Source organism: Scardinius erythrophthalmus (assembly GCF_964197995.2).
Source record: "Scardinius erythrophthalmus genome assembly, chromosome: 3".
In the NCBI taxonomy this organism is placed as follows: Eukaryota; Metazoa; Chordata; class Actinopteri; order Cypriniformes; family Leuciscidae; genus Scardinius; species Scardinius erythrophthalmus.
The window spans coordinates 28816928-28840450 of NC_138223.1; the positions used below are offsets into that span (position 1 = coordinate 28816928).

Consider the following 23523-nt stretch of genomic DNA (forward strand, 5'->3'; position numbering starts at 1 on the left):
CTTGAACTGTCAAAAGCAAATGTACATCCACGGCAGCCTAAGGGCCCTGCAGTTAAGCCTTAACTGATGGCTGCAGTCGAGCGCTTTGTCTCTCGGTGTCTGTCAAATACGTTTCCTGTATAGGCCAGTGGCTGAGGTCTTACACAGCAGTAAATAAATCACTCTGTTTGGTTTATTTGAATGTGCTTTTATGATCATCAATCAGGGGGAGGGAAGTATTTTCCCCCTGTGTCACCTCCAGCCTCGGTGCTTCTCATTATGAATTCATTAACTTTGTTTTTCCTCTCCTTTATTCCACTCAGAAAAAAATGGACTCATGGTCAAAAAGGGCTGAAAGAACAATGAGAGCTTAAAGTTTAATGATGGAAGGAGAGAGACGGTGAGAGAAGAAGAAAGGTATGCTTGATGGGAGGAGAGTTGTAGAAGAGGGACAGAAGAAGAGAGTGAGGTAGAAAAGGAGGAACCAAGGAGAAAGCAGAATAAAAATTTAGAGAAAGGGCGAAGACATGTTTATGAGCTGAAGGAGTGCAAGAACATTGTCCATCAGCATCTGTCAAATGTAGTTTCTGAGAATTGTGGATGTGGCCATTTTAGTTTGAAGATTTACTTTTTTTCATCCATTCATACACATTAAAGCCATTAAGTCATTTTATATCAGGCTGATGGTATATAAAGTATACTTTGCAATAAGGTTTCATTTGTTAACATGAATTAACATAATCAATACTTCTAAAGCATTTATTAATCTAACCTCAACATTTACTAATACATTTTTAATCAAAAGTTGTATTTGTTACATTAGTTGATGCACTGTGAACTAACATGAATGTCACGTTTAGTTTTGGGTTTTGTTTCATGTTCATGTTTCATGTTTTTTATTTTGAAGTTTTGGCCCTGGTTTCTTGTCATGTGACTTCCTTGACCTTATGTGGTCGTGTCTTGTACTTCCCTAGACTTCATCCAAAATCGGATACTTCCCTGCTATATAGTATGTCAAAAACAGTATGTGACAAAAGAAGTATGTCTGAATTCACAGTACTCATAAAAGAGTAGGCAAAAAGTACTTGGATGACCTACTTCTGGTGAGATTCTGAAGTGTGCATACGATGGACACTTTAATATCCCATGAGGCCACGGGAGAGGATTTTACGAATGGAAGTGAAGTGACGTAACTGACGCTGGTAGGTCACATGATAATGACAACATGGTGAATTAGGACGTCCACATTACATTGATAATGAACACATTCATATTATATAGAAATTCTCTACTCCACCGATAAGATGGTGTTTTGTGGGCGTTCTGGCACAATTTGGCTGCCGTCACATCATCCAGTTGGATGCTGCACATTGGTGGTGGTTGAGGAGATCCCCCCCTTCCATATAAGCGCTTTAAATACCCAGAAAAGAGCTATATAAATGTAACAAATTATTATTATTAATTGTTGTAAGGTAATTACTATCAAAATAAGTACCTACTCAAGGGAGTATGCAATTTCGGACTACTCATGTGTAATGTTCTGATTGGTTTCCTTGTTTCATGTGTCACTTTCTCATTGATTGTTCTCATTGCTTTCAGGTGTGTCTTGTTTAGTCATTAGTCCATGTGTATGTACTGTATAACCCTCATTTTTCCATAGTTTCTTTTGTCTTGCTTTGTTCATGTAAACCATTGTAGGTGAGTTCTGTTTTGGTTTATGTAAGTCAAGTATTGTTTGGTTCTGTTTTCTTGTACTGATTTCCCTTTTCGTAATTAACTGCAATTGGATTCATCTTGGGTCCACTTCCAGTGGACTCATTACAATGAACATGAACATTTGTATTAAAGGAGAACTCCGGTCAATTTTAACATTGAGCTCATTTTTTTGTACATTTGGAGTGCTGTCAATACAGAGAACAACGACAAAAATCGGTGTTGCCTACACCGAGTTATTCTATTTTTAAAATTTGCACCCTGTTGACTTCAATAGGGCAAGTACTAAACCTGCTTTTAGCCTCGTGATCATAGGTAACTAAACCTATGCGCGTGAACTCGGCAATCGACTACTTTGGACTTCACCCGAAAACACGATGTAAACAAAGGTATTTGCGCTGGCTTAAATAACATCATTTTTATACATTTCTTTCACATCTACTGCAGTCAGATCCACTCGTGTTCACTCAGAAGGAATCACTCACATTTTCTGTGCACTTGTAATGACACATCAAGGATGTTAAGAGGCTAAAAGCAGGTTTAGTACTTGCCCTATTGAAGTCAACAGGGTGCAAATTTTAAAAATAGAATAACTCGATGTAGGCAACACCGATTTTTGTCGTTGTTCTCTGTATTGACAGCACTCCAAATGTACAAAAAAATGAGCTCAATGTTAAAATTGACCGGAGTTCTCCTTTAAGTAACATTAACAAAGATTAATTAATGCTGTAAAAATATGTTGGTCATTGTTCATGTTAGTTAATTCATTAACTAATGTTAACAAACAAGACCTACAAGTGTAACTGTATAATACAATCCAGTTGCTGGAAATTAAATCTAAAAATGTTTAAAATACATGGTGAAATACATAATGATATAAAAAAAAAATATATATATATATATATATATATATATATATATATATATATATATATATATATATATATATATATATATATATATATATATATATATATATATATATATATATATATATATATATATATATATATATATATATATATATATATATATATATATATATATGAAAAAATTATTAAAAAATTCAAACCTGTATCAGGTCATTTTAACGTGTGTAAAGTAATGGAAGCATTTTTAAAATGCATGCAAATTTCTATAGGGAATATAAATGTTCTTAGTTTTGCTCTGCAAATATATTTCCTAGTAATTGTAAAGGTCTCGGTCTGTTTTGGTTTCCTTTTCATTCTGTTCCTGTGCTGCTTTTCCTGAGTTCTGTTTGCTAGTTATTTTATTCTGTACGTCCCATAAATTAACTGTGGCCACCACATGTGAAGCCGATGATGATTTATTAACAGAGCTTGTGTCACACACACGACACGTCACATAGCTCTTGTGTGTTCCTAGCACATTCACACTGAGGGGACAAGGACGTTCTTAAAAAGCCCAACACTTTTAGAGTGCAGCATATTAGAATACACAAATCATATTGTACTTCTGTACAGATCATTTATCACATTTATCTCCTATCAAAAGAAATAAACATACTTAACAATGAACAATGCTATAGGGTATGACATTATCTTGATCAACAACTATGATAGAATGACTTCTGTTATAACAATTTATCCATTACAGTGAATAACTGAACGATAACAGATCTCACAGTGATCTCATTTGAGTCAAGAAAAAACGTTGACAAGAAAATGATACTGACAAAATGGAAAATACCATAATAAACACATTTAACAGGCATTCAAAATAAGAACCAAAGTGTCAATTAAATCAGTGTCAAAAAGCTCACAGTTCATACCATGGATTCGGCTTACAGACGCGACCTGGCCGTGTTCTGTAAGGTGCGTAACTGACCTTAGTGGGGGACTACTGTGTAATTTTGTGGATGGCTTCTGGTTGTGGATGGAGAGTTTGTGGTGTGTGATATTGAGAGATCAAATGTGTAGTGGTGTTTTGAGAGTCAATGTTCTCGGGGTTGAGCCATGATGGAGGGGGCTCTGCAACAGGAAGGATGTGGCATCGGTTCCTCCTGTATGTTCTCCCATTGCAATGGATAGTGTATGACCAAGGCTCCTTGTTCACCTCCTTTAGCCCCTGTTTACACCTGGTATTAAGATGTGTTTTGGTTGATCGGATCGCAAGTAGATGAGGGAGACGCATGAGTTCTGTTTACTAGCTAGTTTCTATAGTTTCTGATTTCACCTTGTTATCTCTGTGTATTTATACCCTTAGTTCTAGTATCTTACCCTCTAGTATCCTGTGTTCTCTTGCTTTCCTTGAATTGTTGTGAAATACTGTTATTTCCCTCTTCGTCGTGTGGTACTACCACCGTTATAGTAATCATGAATTAATAAAAAGTTGTGTAAATGTATTTCTAAGTGTCGAACCATATTTTCCAAAAACACTCAGCAATGTCTATTTTTCATCATGAATTGATCCTTTTTTACTTGCTAGACAATCCACACATTAATGCATAATAGATTAATAACTTTGGCATCAGTACAAAAAGAGATTCATAACTCAAATTACAGACAGTACTCAAAACAATAATAAACATGGTTGCACAACAGATAATTGGATTCTATTTCTAATTTATTTTAATATATATATATATATATATATATATATATATATATATATATATATATATATATATATATATATGCAAGTTGTGTTGTTACTTGTCAACCGTAAACAACCTGCTGTTATACTGTATACTGTATCTATGGGATGCAGTGTGGCATGATATGCCAACATGTATTTGCTCCCTTTAAAATCAAGTCGCCTACACTTTTTGCTAATGTTTTGTGTTTATGCTTTTATTTTATTATTATTATTATTGCTTTATTATTTTTAATTTAGTATTTTTAATTATTGATTATTACTGCTGATTATTACTTTTTTGCTGCAGACATGCTATGGAATAAATGTTATATGTACAGTAGCATAATCTCTACCGTTTGACACATTTGTAACTCTATACGTTATATATATCAGTCCACCCTGTGCTACTGCAGAGTAAACTGTTTGCAGGCATATAGCCCCCCTGGAGCAACCCAGGGTTAAGTGTCTTGCTCAGTAGCACATGTTGATAGAGAAAGATTGCTATATCAACAACTCCACAGTAACATTTCATATAGAACCAAAACTGCAACTGCTGCATTAGCAGCCAGTTAAATGTACATCAAATTGACACAGATAAATGGAAAGCAGAATTCCTCCTCCGCTCAATAAGGGCTATTGCTCCGCATAAGGCAGAAAATACACACGCTTCTTCCCTCGCAGAGGTAGAAAATCACATTCATAACATTTAAATACCAACCGGAGATTAAAAATGAATCATTTGTCCTAAAACTCAATGCTTATAATTCTTTGTTCAATATTCGCTTCGGGCAGCGAGTCGGAGGACGGCAGCACATTTAGCAGTCTATTATAGACTGCCTTTCCAAATTGAATAATGACTGTTAATACTCTGCGTTTTGTAAAACTGTCATGTGAGGAAGCATTGAGTATATTCCAGCAATCTGTCACTCTACCCTTTGTTTGCCAACTGCTAACTGACAGTTATGATTAGCATTCAGGAAGACCATTCAGTAGGATTTGTATATCTAAATGCTGAGGGTGGGGAATAACACAAATTAGTGGAATCAGCAGGATCCGGGGCTGCCCGAAATGGACCTCTGATTGAAATTCTTTCTTTTTTTTTTTGCTATCAAAGCTCTCCGATTTGTTTTCCGTCACACACCAAAGCTATTATTTTCAGCTTTTTTGTGTATTAAGTAATTGTGCTATCATGGGTCTATTTCCTCCACTGGGGACTGACATACTGCTGGAGGCAATCTCCATTGCCTATTTCCATACCCAGATAGACTGTCAACAGAGAGTACAGAAATACAGAGAGGGAGGTGGGCGGATGGAGGGACAAAGAGAGAGAATGAAGGAAAGAGATAAAGAGACCAAGAAAAGGCAAGAGAGAGAGAAAGAAAAGAGAGATGATGAGGCCTAGACTGCATTGCACCGTCAGGTCACTAGCTCTGAGAACATTCATTAAAGGCGAATGAGAATTTTAAACCGAATACCAAATCATAATTGCATTTTTTACCGGCAGTCCCCTGTGCTAACGATGAAATTGTTTACCTGTGGGACTACATCCCTTCCTCTCTCTCTCCCCTAAAATTCTTTCTCTTAGTTCCCATGTCCTCCAACCCTTACACCTCATACACACAAACACAGCGGCGCTGGAAAATGCCCCAAAACTGTCATCGAAAAGGAGAAAAAGAGACACAGAGAAAAGACGAAGAGAGAAGAAGAGAGAAAGAATCTCTAGAACTATATCTTCCACACAGACACTCTCTTGTCTTCCTGTCATAAAGGTCTTGTCCTCGGGGGCAAGAAAAGTGCCGTTGAGATGTGATGATTGCTAGGGGAGAGAGAGAGAGCGACTTACTCTCTACGCTGTCTGTCATTGTAACAATTCAGACACACTCAGAATAATAAAACCCTTCACTTTATTTCAAATGGACCACCTAAACCTCCTCGCTGTTGTTATTATGCACTACATGACCATTAGGCAAAACCTGAACTGTAGGTCAGGCAACCGAACAACTTTCCTGAGGTTCGTTCCCAAAGCCACGGCCATTTTCTAGAAAAGTTTAAAGCGTGGTTGCAGGGAATTGGATCAATTTTCTAAATTACTGTCTCCTGTTCATCTCCCTGCTGTTCTAACTCCCTGCTCAGACAGTAAGTCAGCTGATACTCAATACATGTCTGTCTGAGGGGAAAATATATATATTCATATTGACATAGCCATTACGGAGTCCATTAACTGGCACTGAGGGTTGCATTTAATTGCCTTTTTAGAAGGTATTGGCTTGCTTTGAGGTGAAAGTAGCAGAAACTACTGTATAGTAGTTAAAGCTCTGAATTTTCTACAGCACAAGAGGCGTAATCAACGGGCATAGTTCAAATGACTCTGTACGCAGTTGGATAGTCCTTCAACCAATCAGACCAAAGATCCAGGTGACGTACTGTGCCGAGCAATGCGAAAACTCCAGGCAGGAAACGTGTCAACAAACGTGTTGGTTTGTAGCATTGTACAGAAGCAGCAATGGCATCGAACGATGCGAAAAAAAACATGAAAGTGAGTGGTATTTACACCCACTCAAGCGATTTGTTTGCTAAACTAATGATGCCATTGAGCATCGTCGAGAGGTTAAAAGGAATTGGATTGACGGTCGTGCGAGAGCCAATAGCGCGCCAGGTGGATAAGCCAGTTTGTGATTGGTCCCCGCAGATTTGTAACGGAAGCAGGATATAAACATTTACAGGTTTCCAGCCTGAGCTGCAGATCGGGCTGGGTTTACCCAGTCTAAGAAACTACTGTTTTAGCACCTGAAATTCAGTGGAGACTGTGGTATTTAAATGTGTCTTAATTGTTCTAAAAACAACAGAAATCATAAAAAAAATAAACCCAAATGAACTGTACTGAAAATTAAGCTTAATTAAAGGTGAATGTAGTATTGTTTTTATGTTTTTTTGATTTTATTTTCCCAGTGCACCCATACCAATGTTATTTTCTCTCCCTCTGTGAAATTACAAGCTCCACAAAGAGCCACACCGGGAGTCATTTTACAATGTGAGCAAATTAAAATTGAACTAATTTCCTAGATCTAAACGACCACTTTGTTATCACGCCTGCCTCCAGCGCTGCCTCATCCTGCTTTGCATCCTTTGATATTGAGAGCTGAACCGTTCTGCAGCATGGCTGCCTGTGAATCCTCTGGGGAAAGGTAAATGCTGCAGAATCGTACCGTTCTTGGTATCACTGGTCTTCACTTCACTGAGGCAGATCTACTTCCTCTGTCGGCCTAATTAGAGCGGCTATGGGCCTTGTAAAAATGCCAATACTTGTGGTTCAGGTCAGATAGTAAAAGCATAAATAGCTGGAGCAATACTGGTAAATAATGGATTTTTTTAGGTTTTTTAAGACTTCAATATTATTATTCTCTTTTTGTTATATTGTATGTATATATGTATGTCTGTATATATTCTTTTATTTGACAATTGACCATTGAAAAATGAATTATAACATGTTTAAAAATGTTATAATCTAAACAAAGAGTTAAAAAAATATTGCCCTACAGTTGTGGCATAATGGTACTTACTTGGTAGAATTTTTTATTTTATTTTTGCAAATTATGAAAAAAAAACGTATATTTTAGTTGTGTGTGTTTGAGATCATAAAAAGCTAGCTGTGAAATTAGCCTTAACAAGACAAAGGAGTCAGGCATTGTATTACAAAATGTCTGAAATACAATACGTTTTGGACAAGATGTGGTGGACAAGACACTGTCATGGAAATGTTTTTATGACTTATGAAAAAAAAAAAACATTCGGTGATTCTTAGACTATGGGCACTTTTATGTACTTTGGTCATATTTTTAAAAATACATACAATTTTGGACAAAATCCTCTTTCTTTTTCAAACTAACAATAAAACCTCCTTAAAAACTTTTTACTACCTTTCTATTATGATTTCTTCATACTTTTCAACCTCCTTATAGCTGTCAAAATCACTGTTTTATCCTTGTCGCACACCCAGACTTTTTAACTTCAACAATGAAAATACAGTTTAAAAGTATGACTTATCTGGTAACTATTAATATACTTAAATTAAGCACTAGTAAAATAATTAAAATACATTATAGTATTTAATGTGAGACCACCATCAATATTACTTTTTATACAAAATATAGCTGTCGCACAGTATTGGTGTCATTTCCACCACAACACTGTAATGTCCCTTTAAAACGTTTGTGTGAAAGATTGTTTAGGTGGTTTCTATGGAAATGTTCAGAGACATCAGAGCACATGTTGGACATGGAGGCCATTTTAAATTTTCATCAAGAACAAATAAGAAAAATCAAGATAAATATTGCTTGATCAGTTAATATATTTATTCTACGTCATTTCCAAACATGCTGTACCTTCAAGGGTGTTTTTAAAAAGTTTAATATTTTAAGTTAAATAAGAGTATTTTGCATACATGAAATGCTAAGTATAAATTCAAAGCTGATCAGTGAAGCTATCTTCCATTTTTTCACAAAAAACTACAGAAATGTCATTTCCACCACACTGCCCTCTGTGGTGGAAATGACAGCATGTGGTGGAAACATGCTGTACCTTCAAGGGTGTTTTTAAAAAGTAAAACATTTTAAGTTAAATAAGAGTATTTTGCATGCATGAAATGCTGAGTATTAATTCAAAGCTATCAGTGAAGCTATCTTCCATTTTTTCACAAAAAACTACAGAAATGTCATTTCCACCACACTGCCCTCTGTGGTGGAAATGACAGCATGTGGTGGAAATGACATTTATGATTACAAAGTACAATTGATATGGATTGCAAGAGTAGATTGACGTTGTGAATTGAGTTTACTGAGTGTGATGAGTTTAAGAGTTTTCAAAATATATTTTTCAAATAAATATTTCTCTAAATATTACTGTTTCTCTACATTCACGTTAATTCATTGTCATTTCCACCACCACCCTGTCATTTCCATCACCACACACATTTTTTAAAAACATTTAAAAAGTTCTCATCACACATTAAAAATGTATCCACAATTTACGAGATCATGCTCTACTTAATATAAAAATTCAAGTTATTTATTTTCTAATAAGCTCTTGCCCTAACCAAAATTAAATTTCAGAGTGTGACAGGTGTACAGTTCACCATTTGGTCCTTAGGGCAGTTAATTTATCTCATTGACAAATGTATAATTTTTGTACATTGTGGAAAAACTGATAAAACTAGTTACAAAAATGATCTTAGACAATTCTTGAGTGGCATAAGTTATTCTGTTTTTAAATAACAGCTGTATATAGAGATGTGGTGGAAATGACATTTGTTCATTGCAGGTCGGAAAAAATGTAAAATATTAACAATTTCTCTTGTAATCTAAGTTTGTCCTCTTACAGACCTTAAAACTAGACAAATTATTTAAACTTATGAGACTGAGTTACGTGACTTTTGAACAAGTTTTTTTCATTCAACTTCACGAGCCTAAAAGTGCCCGTAGTTGAAGAAACGCCCGTATATCCACTGTCAGACATTATAGAGAACAAATTAAATGTTTAATTTCAGGGTTACAGGATTAGTTTCAAACTGAAAAAGCCAAACCAATTCAGGCTTTGTTTGTACCATGACGTTGATCATCAACTTTTTCTGTCAACTCAGGTTTTGATCCTGAATTCATTGAGCAAGTGCACATGAAAGTGTGACTTCATAGTGAACAGCCAATCACATGCCTTGAAACTTAGAGAAACTGCAATTCACTTCTTGCAAGAGAATCAGCAACATTCATCTCTATCTTCTGCCGAAGATTATGAGATGGAAGAATATGAAGTACATAAATACATTTAAACAGCAAGAAGAAACTTGTCAAGTTAGTTTATATAGTTGATTATATTAGGCATACAGAGACTGGAATATGTAAGTTCACATTTAGTCATTTTTTAAAGCTTTATCTACTGATTCCAAATCTTATTTATATTATATATTATTCATTATTCATTTAACTAAATGCTTAAAAATAATTGTTAAACTAAAATTGTTCATGTGTAATGGATTAGGGGTATAATAATCATATAAATAATATATAAATCATATAAAATAATTATAATAAATAGCCAATTTTGTCTTTAAAAATCTGTTACCATGGTGACCTTTAATTTGGAGCAAGATAATCTAGGGGAGTGGCTTTTTCTATTTTTTACATCAGACATGTGTCACTTTGCTTACAGCTGATTGGTCCAATTTCGGTTTGAGATCTCTTACGCAGAACATAACCTGCCCCGGAGCAGTTTAGCTGTGGAGTGTAAGTTACTAAGGCGATGAACACCGCTAAAAGCTGAACCGCTCTCATCGTGCCTAAAACCAAGGGTTGGCACAAACTAAACTGAAACGTACCTGGCTATTACAATTAGAATTTCCAATGACTTTAATGAGCAAATCCTGAAAGATCTTTTTTTTTTCTTCTTTTTTTTTATAAACATTCTCAGATCTGGATGGTGGCTCATTTGTTTGACTATTTGTCGAATTTGTGCCTCCATAACATATGCTCTCCATTTCCGTAAAATAGAAGTTGACTTTGTTTACAACAGATCTAAATAAAAGTAAGAACAACTCATTAATGATTTATACATTGGAGTTGTTTTCCTTGCTAGGAACACTGCCAAACGCCTTTACCGATTTTAAAAGATGCTAACAGAGGTCCTGTGCACAGACCTTGTTTCTCTGCATCACAATAAGGACAAAAGGCTGCTGGGAAAGCTCCGAAGCTCTCTGGGAATGGCCCTGTTACTGGAGAAGGTGTCTGGAGTCAGAGAGAAACAGATCAATGCCTGTAATGTTGTGGCTGTAGAGAATTACTAACCTCTGAGGAGCAAATTTAAATAAAAGTAAAACTAGTGTGTGTGTGTGTGTGTGTGTGAGAGAGAGAGAGAGAGAGAGAGAGAGAGAGAGAGAGAGAGAGAGAGAGAGAGAGAGAGAGAGAGAGAGAGAGAGAGAGAGAGAGAGAGAGAGAGAGAGAGAGAGAGAGAGAGAGAGAGAGAGAGAGAGAGAGAGAGAGAGAGAGAGAGAGAGAGAGAGAGAGAGAGAGAGAGAGAGAGAGAGAGAGAGAGAGAGAGAGAGAGAGAGAGAGAGAGAGAGAGAGAGAGAGAGAGAGAGAGAGAGAGAGAGAGAGAGAGAGAGAGAGAGAGAGAGAGATCTGCTATCTTACATTTATGATGTGTGTAAGTATGTGTGCTTGTGTGTGTACCACTTAACTCAGTCTCGTCTGGCTGTTCTCCTGGGCCTTGGCGGGTCTTTTATTGTGGAGTCTAAGTCCAAGACAGGGAGTGTTTAAGAACTGCTATGGTTTGGAGCATAGAAAAGATCAAATGAGTTAGGCTGCACACTGGAGGGAGACAGAGAGAGAAAGAGGGAGCATGAGAAGCTTTTAATGTCTCTCTTAAGCTAGCAGTTCCATGGAGACAGACAGATTGAAAACATCACCTCACATCTTATCTGCCTCACGTGTCCATATTGCAATTGGTCGTTTTTAGGGTTATTCATCTGCATGTGTATTTTGAGCATCAATTTAAAATAATATAATATTTATATAAATAAAATATACAATATAATATTTCAGATAAAAATACAATTAATTTTGCATAGATGGAATGCTAAAATGTGACCCTACAACAAAACCAGTCACATGAGTAAATTTTTATAAATTGTGATGCATCATCTGAAAGCTGAATAAATAAGCTTTCCATTGATGTATGGTTTGTTAGGATAGGACATATTTGGCCAAGATACAACTATTTTAAAATCTCGAATCTGAGGGTGCAAAAACATTGAGAAATTCACCTTTAAAGTTGTCCATTTATGTTCGCGATTCTGCTGCATTCACTCACATAAATAAATGTTTTATATTTTTCTTTTATATACAGCTGGAAATTTACAAAATATCTTCATGGAACATGATCTTTACTTAATATCCTAATGATTTTTGGCATAAAAGAAAAATCGATAATGTTGACCCATATATATGTATTGTTGGCTATTGCCACAAATATACATGTGCAACGTGTGACTGGTTTTGTGTGTCTTGTGTGAACATGATTGCAAAGTGTTGTTATACACCACCTTTTAAAAGTTTGGGGTCTGTAAGATTTTTTTAATATTTTTGAAAGAAGTCTTTTTTTTTTTTTTTTTACCAAGGCCTCATTTGTTTGATCAAAAATACAATAAAACAGTAATATTGTGAAATATTATTACCGTTTAAAATGTCTGTTTTCAATTTTAATATATTTTAAAACGTAATTTATTACTGTGATGGCAAAGCTGAATTTTCAGCAGCCATTATACCAGTCTTCTTTGTTCTAATATGTGAAGATTTTAATTTTTATGAAACATTTTTATTATTATCAATGTTGAAAATAGTTGTGCTGCTTTATATTTTTGTGGAAACCATGATATTTCTTTTTCACGGTTGATAAATAGAATGTAATGTAAAATAAAATAAATATAATGTTAAAATAATACTTAATTTGAAATGGAAATCATTTCTAACATTATAAATGTATTTACTGTCACTTTTGATCAATTTAATTCATTGATGAGTAAGGGTATGGGAAGTGTGTGTGTGTGGGGGGGGGTATACAGTATACAGCAAATATTGATAAATGTGAATAATTGTGATCATTTGATTAAATAATTGCTAATTAATTTCAGTAAAGATGTTTTTGATTGACAGCCCTAATCAGATATGTCTGTTTGTACTTTCACTAAACCCTGGAATGCACCACCTTAACTTTTCTCTTATGTTTTCCACACAGCCTGCAGACCTGGGTTCTACAAAGCCTTTGCAGGAAACATCAAATGTTCAAAGTGTCCCCCACACAGTTCCAGCCACTCCGATGGTTCGCCACAGTGTCACTGCGAGAAGAGCTACTACAGATCCAGCAAGGACCCTCCCACCATGGCCTGTACACGTTAGTCAGCCCATTCTTATCGTTTTTTTTTGTTTGTTTTTTTTTCACTACACATTTGAATTTCAAAAGTGGTTACAGCATTTTAATAACACAGATAGTTTAAATAGACAAATAATATTTAAGAAATTTAACACAAGCAAGAGCATTCTTGTTATGAATATCAGTGAATGTACTGATTTTTGCAACAAGTAAAAAAAAATCTGCAGTCAAATGCTCAGAACAAACATGCAATCCTCCGACGCGATCAGGGATGCCGTTAATATAAACCATCCACTTGTTTCCGACACTGGGGTCCTTATGAAGTCTGTGCAGAGACACAAATGAACTGTTTAAACTGGATGTATCAAAGCAAGTATTCTTGTACTCTTTCATTTGTCCTGTTGTCGACAGACTCAAGCATGTCAGAAACTGAACTCGTACCTGTAAACTGAAGCCAGTGTAGACAGCGTCAATCATTATAATGGGCTGTATTTGCTTTTGTCGCGTTCACATCCAGTGTAGGAAAATGTCAGCCATTAAGCGACTGAATTCCAGTGGGCGAGTCCTATGGTGTGATGATCTATCCGTCGATGTCTTGCTTTGGAAGCAGTCATATGCAAATGTTTTCGCCAGTGTGACATCACAAATCCCACAATTCAAAACAAGCTGTTTTTGGAGCTTGATTAGATAATTTTTTTTATAATGAGGAGGATGTTTTAAGCTATACTTGCAGGATGTTTTAATGGTACAAATACCTCTTATACGTCAAAAGATCAAGGGAAATTTATCATGTTATTTTCTATACCATCTGTAACCGAGACACAGGATGACTCCAGCTGTGGTCGTATGAAATGAGAGAGAACAAGCCTGCGATGTGATACAAGATGGGTGAAAGTTTTCATGGCACTGGTTTCAGTTACCCAGAAGAGAAATGCATAGGTAAAATAAGATTACAAAAAGGTAAAGATAAGTATCAGTGCAAAACAAGAAAGACACAGATCATGTCAGATCACTCTAATTCTCTCATCATTCTCATTCTCTTTTCTGTTTCTTCTTCCTTTTATTGTTTCTGATTCTATTGATCAGAATTTCTCTTATTTCAGTCTTCTGATTCATCATCCTCTTCTCACCCCCCCCCCCTCCCTCCCCTCCCCTCCCCTCCTTCCCCTCCCTCCCCTCCCTCCCATCATAGTGCTTACTCGAATTATTCACCAAACTCAATCTTTTCCTCACCAGCAGCAATCTGCATTAAAAACAGGAGAGGAGGAATAATTACTTCCTTGTTATTCACGAGTGGGTGCAATTATCATTAACTATGATAATCATGTCTAGGACATATTCTCATTATCATCATTAGCTGAGTCTGGGAAACAGAAGATAAACGCAGACTTCCCTGTACCTGGCTCTGAGCCGGGGTTCTATAGGAAACAGAACCAGGGTACTAGAGCAGAGACATTTGTATATCAGCTAAACCAGAGGGAGGGTGGGAAAGAGAGATGACAAAAGCTCTCGCATGATTTTTAAGGCATTAGTGGGATTCATTAGTTAAAGCATAAGCACATTTTTGAGAGAGGGGGAAAAAGTTAAAAACTGTTAATCTGCATAATATTTTGCGCAAATAGGCATCCCCCCCCCCCCCCCTCTCACAGATAGATTTCTCCCAGCATGATAATTATGGTTGCTAATGTGTCAGGTGTCTCTCCTTTCAGGACCGCCCTCACCTCCTCGAAATTTGGTTTTTAACATCAATGAGACCGCCCTCCTCCTGGAGTGGACTCCGCCCAGTGACACAGGTGGTCGGAAGGATATAACCTATAACGTCTTATGTATTCGATGTGGAGCTGATGGACAGGCCTGTGAGCCATGCAACAGCAATGTGCGCTTCGTACCCAGACCCACAGGTCTCGCAAGCACCTCTGTGGTGGTCCAGGACTTTGTGGCACATGCCAACTACACATTCCAAATCGAGGCTCTGAATGGAGTGTCAGGCTTGGGAAGATCCATGAGACAGCTTGCCAATATCACCGTGAGCACAGAGCAGGCTGGTGAGTAGAGCTGTTTTAACACTGAACTGACATAAGTGGATCATTGAAATTATAGGCCTTTTTATGTGTAAAGTTATGTTATTATGATCACAGACAAGGCTCATATTACAGAGGAATATAGGAATGGACTAAATAGATTTCTGCATGTGATTCCGGTGCATTAAAAATAATACACTAATGAAAAAGAAATCTAATACCTTAATAAAGTTATAACTGGTATAGTGTAGGGAGGGCTTGGGAGGAAAACTGAAAATGTTGTTTTGCAGCCTGTGACAAGTCCTCCAACTGTTCATGAAAAAAAGTATTTATTAAGTATTTATTTCAATACTTTGAAATAAATAAATAAACAAGTTTTATAATGAAACTCTAGATGACGCTGGCTGATGGGTCTTAAATGCAAACTGATTATATTTACATTTACCTTCATGGCACAAGCTGATTGGTTCATGTCACATCTGCAGCCAATGACCTTTGTGCTCAACATTTAAATAGCTGGTTAGCGTTCACTATGGCAGTCAGATTGCAGTGCACTTTCAGAGGTCCCCTGAAACCCTCCACCTCCCCCAGCTCCACCTTTAAAGATCTGCTATGGGTAATTTTTATATCATACATGTGCTGAAGCAGTTTGTCTTACATGTGTACATGCTCACAGCAGCGTATCGTGTATGTATTGGCAGTGGCAAGTTCCTATACTCAGTTCATATACTCTGTAGCAGCAGCAACATCAGAGGCAGCAACATCATAGCAGATATTTTCTGCCAAGACCAAATACATTGACATTGTCATATTCATTACCATGCTAAAAATCTTCTGAGAGACATGCTAGAAACAGTATTATGTTCAAAAGTTTGGCATCAGTAAGATTTTTCTTTGTTTGTTTTTCAAAGAAATTAATACTTTTATTTAGAAAGGACACATTAAATTGATCAACAGAGATAGTAAACACTTTTGTAAAGTTACAAAAGATTACTATTTTAAATAAATTCTGTTCCCTTTCAAATTCTACAATCGATGCTGCGCTGCTTAGCGCACTGGGAACGTCTTTAATCATGACCAGATGTGAATATTGTGTGTAACATGTCAATAGAACTGACTCAGAGGTATTAATAGTCGGTGACATCATCGGCGTGCACCCGCGATACGAGGATTTAAACAGATGAGCCACAGGTGCATCGTCTGGTCTTTTGTCTTCAAAGGCCATTCTGTGCATGTGTGTATCAAAACTCTCTCTATCTCTTACCTTTATATCTGACTACAGATCTTTGTTAGGAGTTAGTTTTCATCAGGCAGTGTGCAGAAAATATTTTTTTTCTCTGAACGTCTTGAAAAGAGTTTATAAAGTCAAAAAATGAGTCAGCAGAGTAAATTTTGTGTCCCTCCATGTTCTCGTCCTATGTCAGAACTAGATACACACGGTTACTGTTTTGTTTGTTTGGGGGAGGAGCACGCGGCTCTTGCGTTGAAGCAGGGTGAGTGCAAGCATTGTGAGCTGTTCACAGTTAAAATGCTGCATGCTCGCCTTAGCTACTTCCAAACCGCACCCTCATTACCATCGCGTGATCTTGAAGCGTGCCCAGTGCTTCTTCGGTTCACGCGGGGGACGATGATATATCTCTTGGTTCTACAGACTACAAGGAGCCTACCTCTGAGCGTTCCTCTAGTGAAAATACATCTGTAGAGGAATTGCTCGAGGTGGTTACTTGCGCAGTGGCCAGGTTACAGCTTGACTGGCCATGCGAACAAGAGACCCCCAAACAATCTAAGCTAGAGAATAGGTTTCTGTCCGGTGGCAGGGGAGAGGGACCAAAACACCAGTCTCTCCCCTTCTTCGAGGACCTCCATGACGAACTATCAAAGTCATGGAGTAAACCATATACTTCTCGCGTCTTTGTGCCCTCGACGTCTAATTTTTTGACTATCGTGGGTGCGAAGTTGCGGGGGTATACGGAGATGCCGCAGGTTGAAGAGACGCTCGTGGGCTATCTCTTGCCTTGTTCGGCATCTTCATTAAAGAGACCTACCCTCCCCACAAAGCCATGTAGAACAACTTCGGCGCTCGAGGGAAAAGCTTATCAAGCTGCAGGTCAGGCTGGTGCTACGCTGCACACTATGGCAGTGTTACAGGCGTACCAGGCTGACCTGTTGAAGGATTTGAGTGCGGGCAGTACCATCAATGAGGAAGCGTTCACTGAACTGCGTAGAGCCACAGATCTGTCTCTCCGTGCTACCAAGCAAACGGCCCGTGCAATCGGCCTTTCAATGTCGGTGCTGGTTAGCACAGAGAGGTACCTGTGGCTTAATCTAACTGGAATAAAAGATAAAGGGCGCATCTTTCTACTAGACTCCCCAGTTTCACCCCCTGGCCTGTTTGGTGACTCCATCAACACAGTCGTCACCAGGTTCAGAGAGGTTAAAAAGCATGAGGAAGCTTTTGTCCAAGTCCTTCCTCGCCTCACTCAAGGGTAGGGGCCATCGGCCACCCAACCTCTCCCCGGTTCTTCAAAAGCTAGGGAGGTTAAAAAGCAGAGTGTGGCAAACCGCGCTCCCCCTCGCAAAGATTGGGGACCGGCTCGCAACACTCAGCAACCTCCCAGGCCAGACCTCAGGACTATCATCAATAAAAAGTGGAAGTCCTGATGGTCCGGCGCCCAGTCTGGTGGGGTTAGCCCCCCACGGGACGGGGTGCGTACAACATCTTACTGCCCCCTCTCGTTACCCCCACGAAACCTCTCCCTCTCTGCCGCCTCTGGTGCTTCGGGGGGCAGCGGTTTCCAGCGAAATGTTAAATGTTCCGTTGCTTCCTGCTGTCATCCAGGACACAGAACATCTAACATTCCCTCAAAAGGAAGTGTTAAAATTGATACCACCCTCAGAGAGTCTGGCAGCGTGGAAACTTCTGCCAGGCATTTCTGTGTGGGTATTAAGCACAGTACAAATAGGACACAGAATCCAAATTATTCGTCGTTCTCCGTGTTTCAACGGCGTGGTCTCCACTTCCGTGAGACCGGAGTTGATGCATGTACTGTCACAAGAGCTACAAACTCTTCTGAGCGAAGAGGCCATAGAACATGTTTCTATTCCAAAGAGAGAGTCGGGCTATTACAGCAGATACTTCCTGGTTCCAAAGAAGGATGGGGGGGGTGCGTCCAAAGATCTAAGATTTGGGGTGTGCGTCCAATCTTAGATCTTCGAGGCTTAAACCGTACAGTCAAAGTGCTCAAGATGTTAACTGTCAAGATGGTCGTGTCGCAAATTCAACATCATGATTGGTTTGTCACGATCGATCTGAAGGACGCATATTTTCACATTGAAATATTGCCACAACACAGGAAGTTCCTGAGGTTCGCTTTCCCACTGAGGTTCGCCTTGGGTCCCACTCTAGGGGCACCTTGTCGTCACAAACTGTTAACGACAGACACCTCCCTGATGGGCTGGGGAGTCATCCAGCTCAAGGGGAATGGGAGGGTCATCAGCTCGATTGGCACATCAACTGCCTCGAGTTGATGGCTGTATTTCTGGCCCTGAAATTCTTTCTCCCTCAGTTGAGAGGTTGTCATGTCCTAGTGCGGGTGGACAACACAGCGGCAGTCTCTTACATAAATCACCAGGGAGATCTGCGCTCATGCAATCTGAACAGAATTGCGAGGCAGATTTTTCTCTGGGCCCAGGACAAGTTCCTGTCTCTCAGGGCAGTGTACATTCTAAGACATCTGTTATGTGGGAGCGGATTTACTGTCCAGACAGAAACTACCAATGGGGTAATGAAAACTCCACCCAGAAGTAGTGAAACAGATTTGGACCAGATTTTACGAAGCGGAGGTGGACCTCTTCGCCTCCCATCAGACAGCACAATGTCCCTTCTACTTCTCTCTGAGTCACCCAGCCCCCCTGGGTCTGGACGCGATGGCGCACACATGGCCCAAAATGCGCCTGTATGCGTTACCTCCAGTTTCTCTGCTCCCAGGAGTTCTAGCCAGAGTTCGCCAACAAGGGTCTTGCCTCTTACTGATAGCGCCGCGTTGACCGAACAGAGTATGGTTCTCAGAGATAATATCTCTCCTCGACGGCTCGCCATGGCCGATTCCGGAGAGGAGGGACCTTCTGTCTCAGTCGGAGGGCACGATATTCCATCGCAGGCCCGACCTGTGGAACCTTCATGTTTGGCCCCTGATGGGTACCAATTGAGAAATACTGGGCTTTCGCCTGACGTTATTGAGACCATTCTCAGTGCTAGGGCTTCCTCCACTAGACATATGCCAGCAAATGGGGTGTCTTTGAAAGGTGGTGTGTTGTACATAATGCAGATCTGGTCAACTGTCAGATTGCTTCAGTTCTGGACTTCATGCAGGAAAATTATCAACAGGCACATGCCCCGCCACTCTCAGGGTTTATGTGGCCGCTCTTTCGGCTTGCCACGCCTTGGTTGACGAGGTGCCACACAGGAGACATCCTCTGCTCGCTCATTTTATTTGTGGGGCCAGACGACTGAGGCCTCCCGTAAGAACCAAGATCCCTTCATGGGACTTAGCTATAGTCCTCAAGGGTCTGGTTGAGACCCCCTTTGAACCTATAGAATCAGAGTCTGACAAACTTCTGACTCAAAATTTTTTTTTTCTTATGGCTATAACTTCTTTAAAAAGAATCGGGGATATGCAGTCTCTGTCGATCTTGCCATCCTGCTTAGACTTTGCCCCAGGAATGGTGAAAGTGATTTTGCATCCTCATCCTGACTACCTGCCTAAGGTTCCTTTCTCGACTGTACATCCGGTGACTCTCGAGACCTTCTGCCCTCCGCCATTCACAACGCCGGAGCAGGAGAGATCTCACAGACTGTGTCCAGTCCGTGCTTTACAGGCCTACATCCACCGCTCTAGCCAGTGGTGTAAGTCAGAGCAACTGTTCGTCTGTTATGGGGGCCGTAACAAAGGGGCGGCTGCCACCAAGCAGACCATGTCACACTGGGTCAGGAATGCTATTGCTCTTGCTTATGATGCTCGCGGTCAAGCTTCGCCAACGGGTCACCAGAGGGGTCGCTTCCTCTAGTGCTTTGGCAAGGGGTGGCCCCTTACAACTTATTTGTGATGCGACTGGCTGGTCCTCTCCGTACACATTCATAAGATTTTATAGTTTGGATGTTCATGCCACTCCGGGCTCTCACGTCCTTGAGTCGACATTACAAGCTAACGTCTGAGGCCTTCTTGCGTTCTTCTGAGCACACCTACACAACCGTAAGGGTCCAGACACATTCAAGCACGGCGGTGTGGTAGTTTCGTTCCCAATGCGCTAAGCAGTGCAGCATCAATTATAGCTTTTGAAAGGGAACAATCCGGGTTCCTTGACTGTAACCCTGGTCCCTGAAGAAGCGGAACGAGATGCTGCGCTACATTGCCATGCTGAAGATGTCCCGGGACTGCTCTTCAGACAAAATATCCTGATGATGCACCTGTGGCTCATCTATTTATAGCCTCGCGTCGCGGGTGAGCACCGATGACGTCGCCGACCGAGACTATTAATACCTCCGGGTCAATTCTATTGACATGTTACAAACAATATTCACAGCTGGTCACGATTAAAGACGTTCCCAATGCGCTAAACAGCGCAGCATCTCTTTCCGCTTTTTCAGGGAACACGGTTACAGTCAAGTAACCCGGATCGTTCTTTTGAACTTTCTATCCTTTTCGATAAAAAAAAAAAATCCTGAAAAAAAGATGTATCACAGTTTACACAAAAATATTAAGGAGCACAACTGAAAGTTTTTTAATAATAGATTTAATAAAAAGTGTTTCTTGAGGAGTAAATCAGCATATTAGAATGATTTCTGAAGGATCATGTGACACTGGAGTAGTGGCTGCTGGAAATTCAGCTTTGCCATCACACTAATAAATTACATTTTAAAATATAAAAAATATAAATTATTTTATTAAATATTTCACAATATTGCTGTGTTTTTGATCATTTTTTGCATTCAGCATCTTGACTGGTTAAATTACAGACTCTCATTCCAGCCTCCATCTCCTGATGTTCTGAGCCATAGACCTACTAGCATGTTTCCCCTGTCTGTAAAAAAAAAAAAACTATTGGCACAACGTATTCATAACTTTGCCATCCAGGCCAGACTCTCATCGTTCATCATGATAATGATGATAACTGCAAATTTCATTTCATCCTGGAGAGGCATTGTCTCAGCACATCAAATGCGGGATATCTCCTGGCCTAAGCTCAGTTTCACACTAATAGAGACACACAGCTTTATCTAAAAGCCTGCTGTCTTCCTCTATCTGGATTCCGTATCCGCAGATATGGCCAAACTTCATTATTAGAATCTCCCCAAGTTTCCACAGGACAGCTCTCTCGAACCTCAGGACTTATTCTCACACCGTATTTATCAGTTTCTCTCTATGTGCCCATTTCCTGTGCTCTGACTGATGATTCACTACTCACATTCATTGGCTGGATTGTGATTTGGAAAAGCAGAGATAGTCAACTGTTTTGTTGCATGAAGTACTGCAACATGATGAATGATTTTATGCCTGGAGAATTGTTAGAGGTCAAAAGTCATATTTGGACCAGGTGGTCTTATACTCTGTTGTAAAGATGGGAACTCATCAGCATCAATATCAGTGAGAAAAAAAAGACTGATTGATTGATTGATATCCAGATCAATCTCTCCCATGAGGTGTAATCACAGTTAAGAGCTTCACACCCTTTCTTCAAGCCCTCAATCTACCACCTGTGGAGGGGGAAGGAGATGCAGATTTTTACTGAAGGAATGGAGCAGCACAGTGTATACAGTATATAGCATCTAAAATATTCAGAACCATTTGGAGTGCAATGAAGTTGGGATTTATTTCATTGATTTAGATCAGGGACCCCATTTTAAATGCTGTCATCATTTACTCGCCCTCATGACGTTCTAAACTTGCATTAAATTCTTTCTTCTGCGGAACACAAAAGAAATATTTTGAAGAATGTTTCTGTTTTTTTTGCCCTTACGAAAAAAATCATTAACAGTATATTGTAGTTGAGACCAGCTTATTCGTGTCCTGGCCGATGTCATGGTGTTGTGCAATCCAAACATGAGTGACTTTCCAAAATACAAGGAGATTCTTCAGAAACAGCAATAACCTACAACCAACAGCACAACACAGGGAGTATAAACACAGAGAGAACTAAGTTAGACACAGGTGGGACTAATAAAACCAATGTAACAAACAGGGAGGAATTGCTAAATAAGGAGACTGGAACTAAATTAAATGAAAGAAAACACGGGCACATGAACGACAGCATGTGTATGTGCATGTGTATAACACATTGTATACGACAGCCATCGGCACTGATCCTCAACAAACTCATCTCCATACCAGCGTGATGACTCCGACTTCCAACCAGATGAAACTGGATAAATATTCTGAATGTTCTGATCCAATCTGACTTCTGACCTGTAATGCTGCCTGAATCATAATCATACACTGTTTGCTCGTTGGCCAGAGGAGAACTGGCCCCGACTTACTTAAGGTGGACGATGACACAATTTTCTTCTAGAAACAAACTTTGTTGTTTTCATGTTATCACTGTGAAGCTGCTTTGATACAATCTGTATTGTAAAAAGCGCTATATAAATAAAGGTGACTTGACTTTACACTGATACATAATGTGACCCTGACAGCCAAGACCTGAGTAGGTGGAGTCTGAATCAAGACTAAGACCAGAAGAGGGTCAAATCCGAGTTAAGACTCGACAAGACAAAGATCATGAATACAGTACATGGTGTTGGACTTGGACTCAAGATGGATAAGACCAAGTCCAGTCTCGAGTAGTACAACACTAGTCAGTAGAGTCCAATGTTGTTTTGGACTTCATTAGCCGCGTTTTCACTGTTGAGCCAAAAGCGGGTATGCTAGTGCGTGCCAGGGTCAGTCGCGTTTCCACTGACACTTCCGGGGGTTGATCGGGCCTCGTCAGGGCTTCCTCGGGGCCAACGGCCAGGGTTTTCTGGCCCGCCGAATACCTTGGTCCAAATTAGGCCAGCTCGGGCTAGAGGAGTGGTTACGAACAGAAGCGGAGTTTACCTGAGCCGGGAGACGGGAAACGGCAGCACCAGATGATTCCATACACCAGCTAACATCAGCATTAAAGTCTTATAAAATAATTTACCTCAAAACTCACTTTCATGTTTGAATGCCTTCTGTTTGTGATCCGATGTGGATTCTGATCACCGTATAAGGTAGAAATATTTATACGCGATGCAAAAGACTATGCATGCTAACCATTA

General features: G+C 39.4%; 1 protein-coding gene across 1 annotated transcript in view; it reads left to right on the forward strand.

Moving 5' to 3' along the window:
* Positions 1-23523, forward strand: part of epha6 (eph receptor A6) — a gene marked incomplete at its 5' end in the record, with an annotated part of 162168 nt that overhangs the window by 104940 nt on the left and 33705 nt on the right. Inside the window, 2 exons of the mRNA XM_081361272.1 lie at positions 13072-13227; positions 14916-15251. Coding sequence (XP_081217398.1) covers positions 13072-13227; positions 14916-15251 — 492 coding nt within the window. The remainder of the gene's footprint in view (positions 1-13071; positions 13228-14915; positions 15252-23523) is intronic.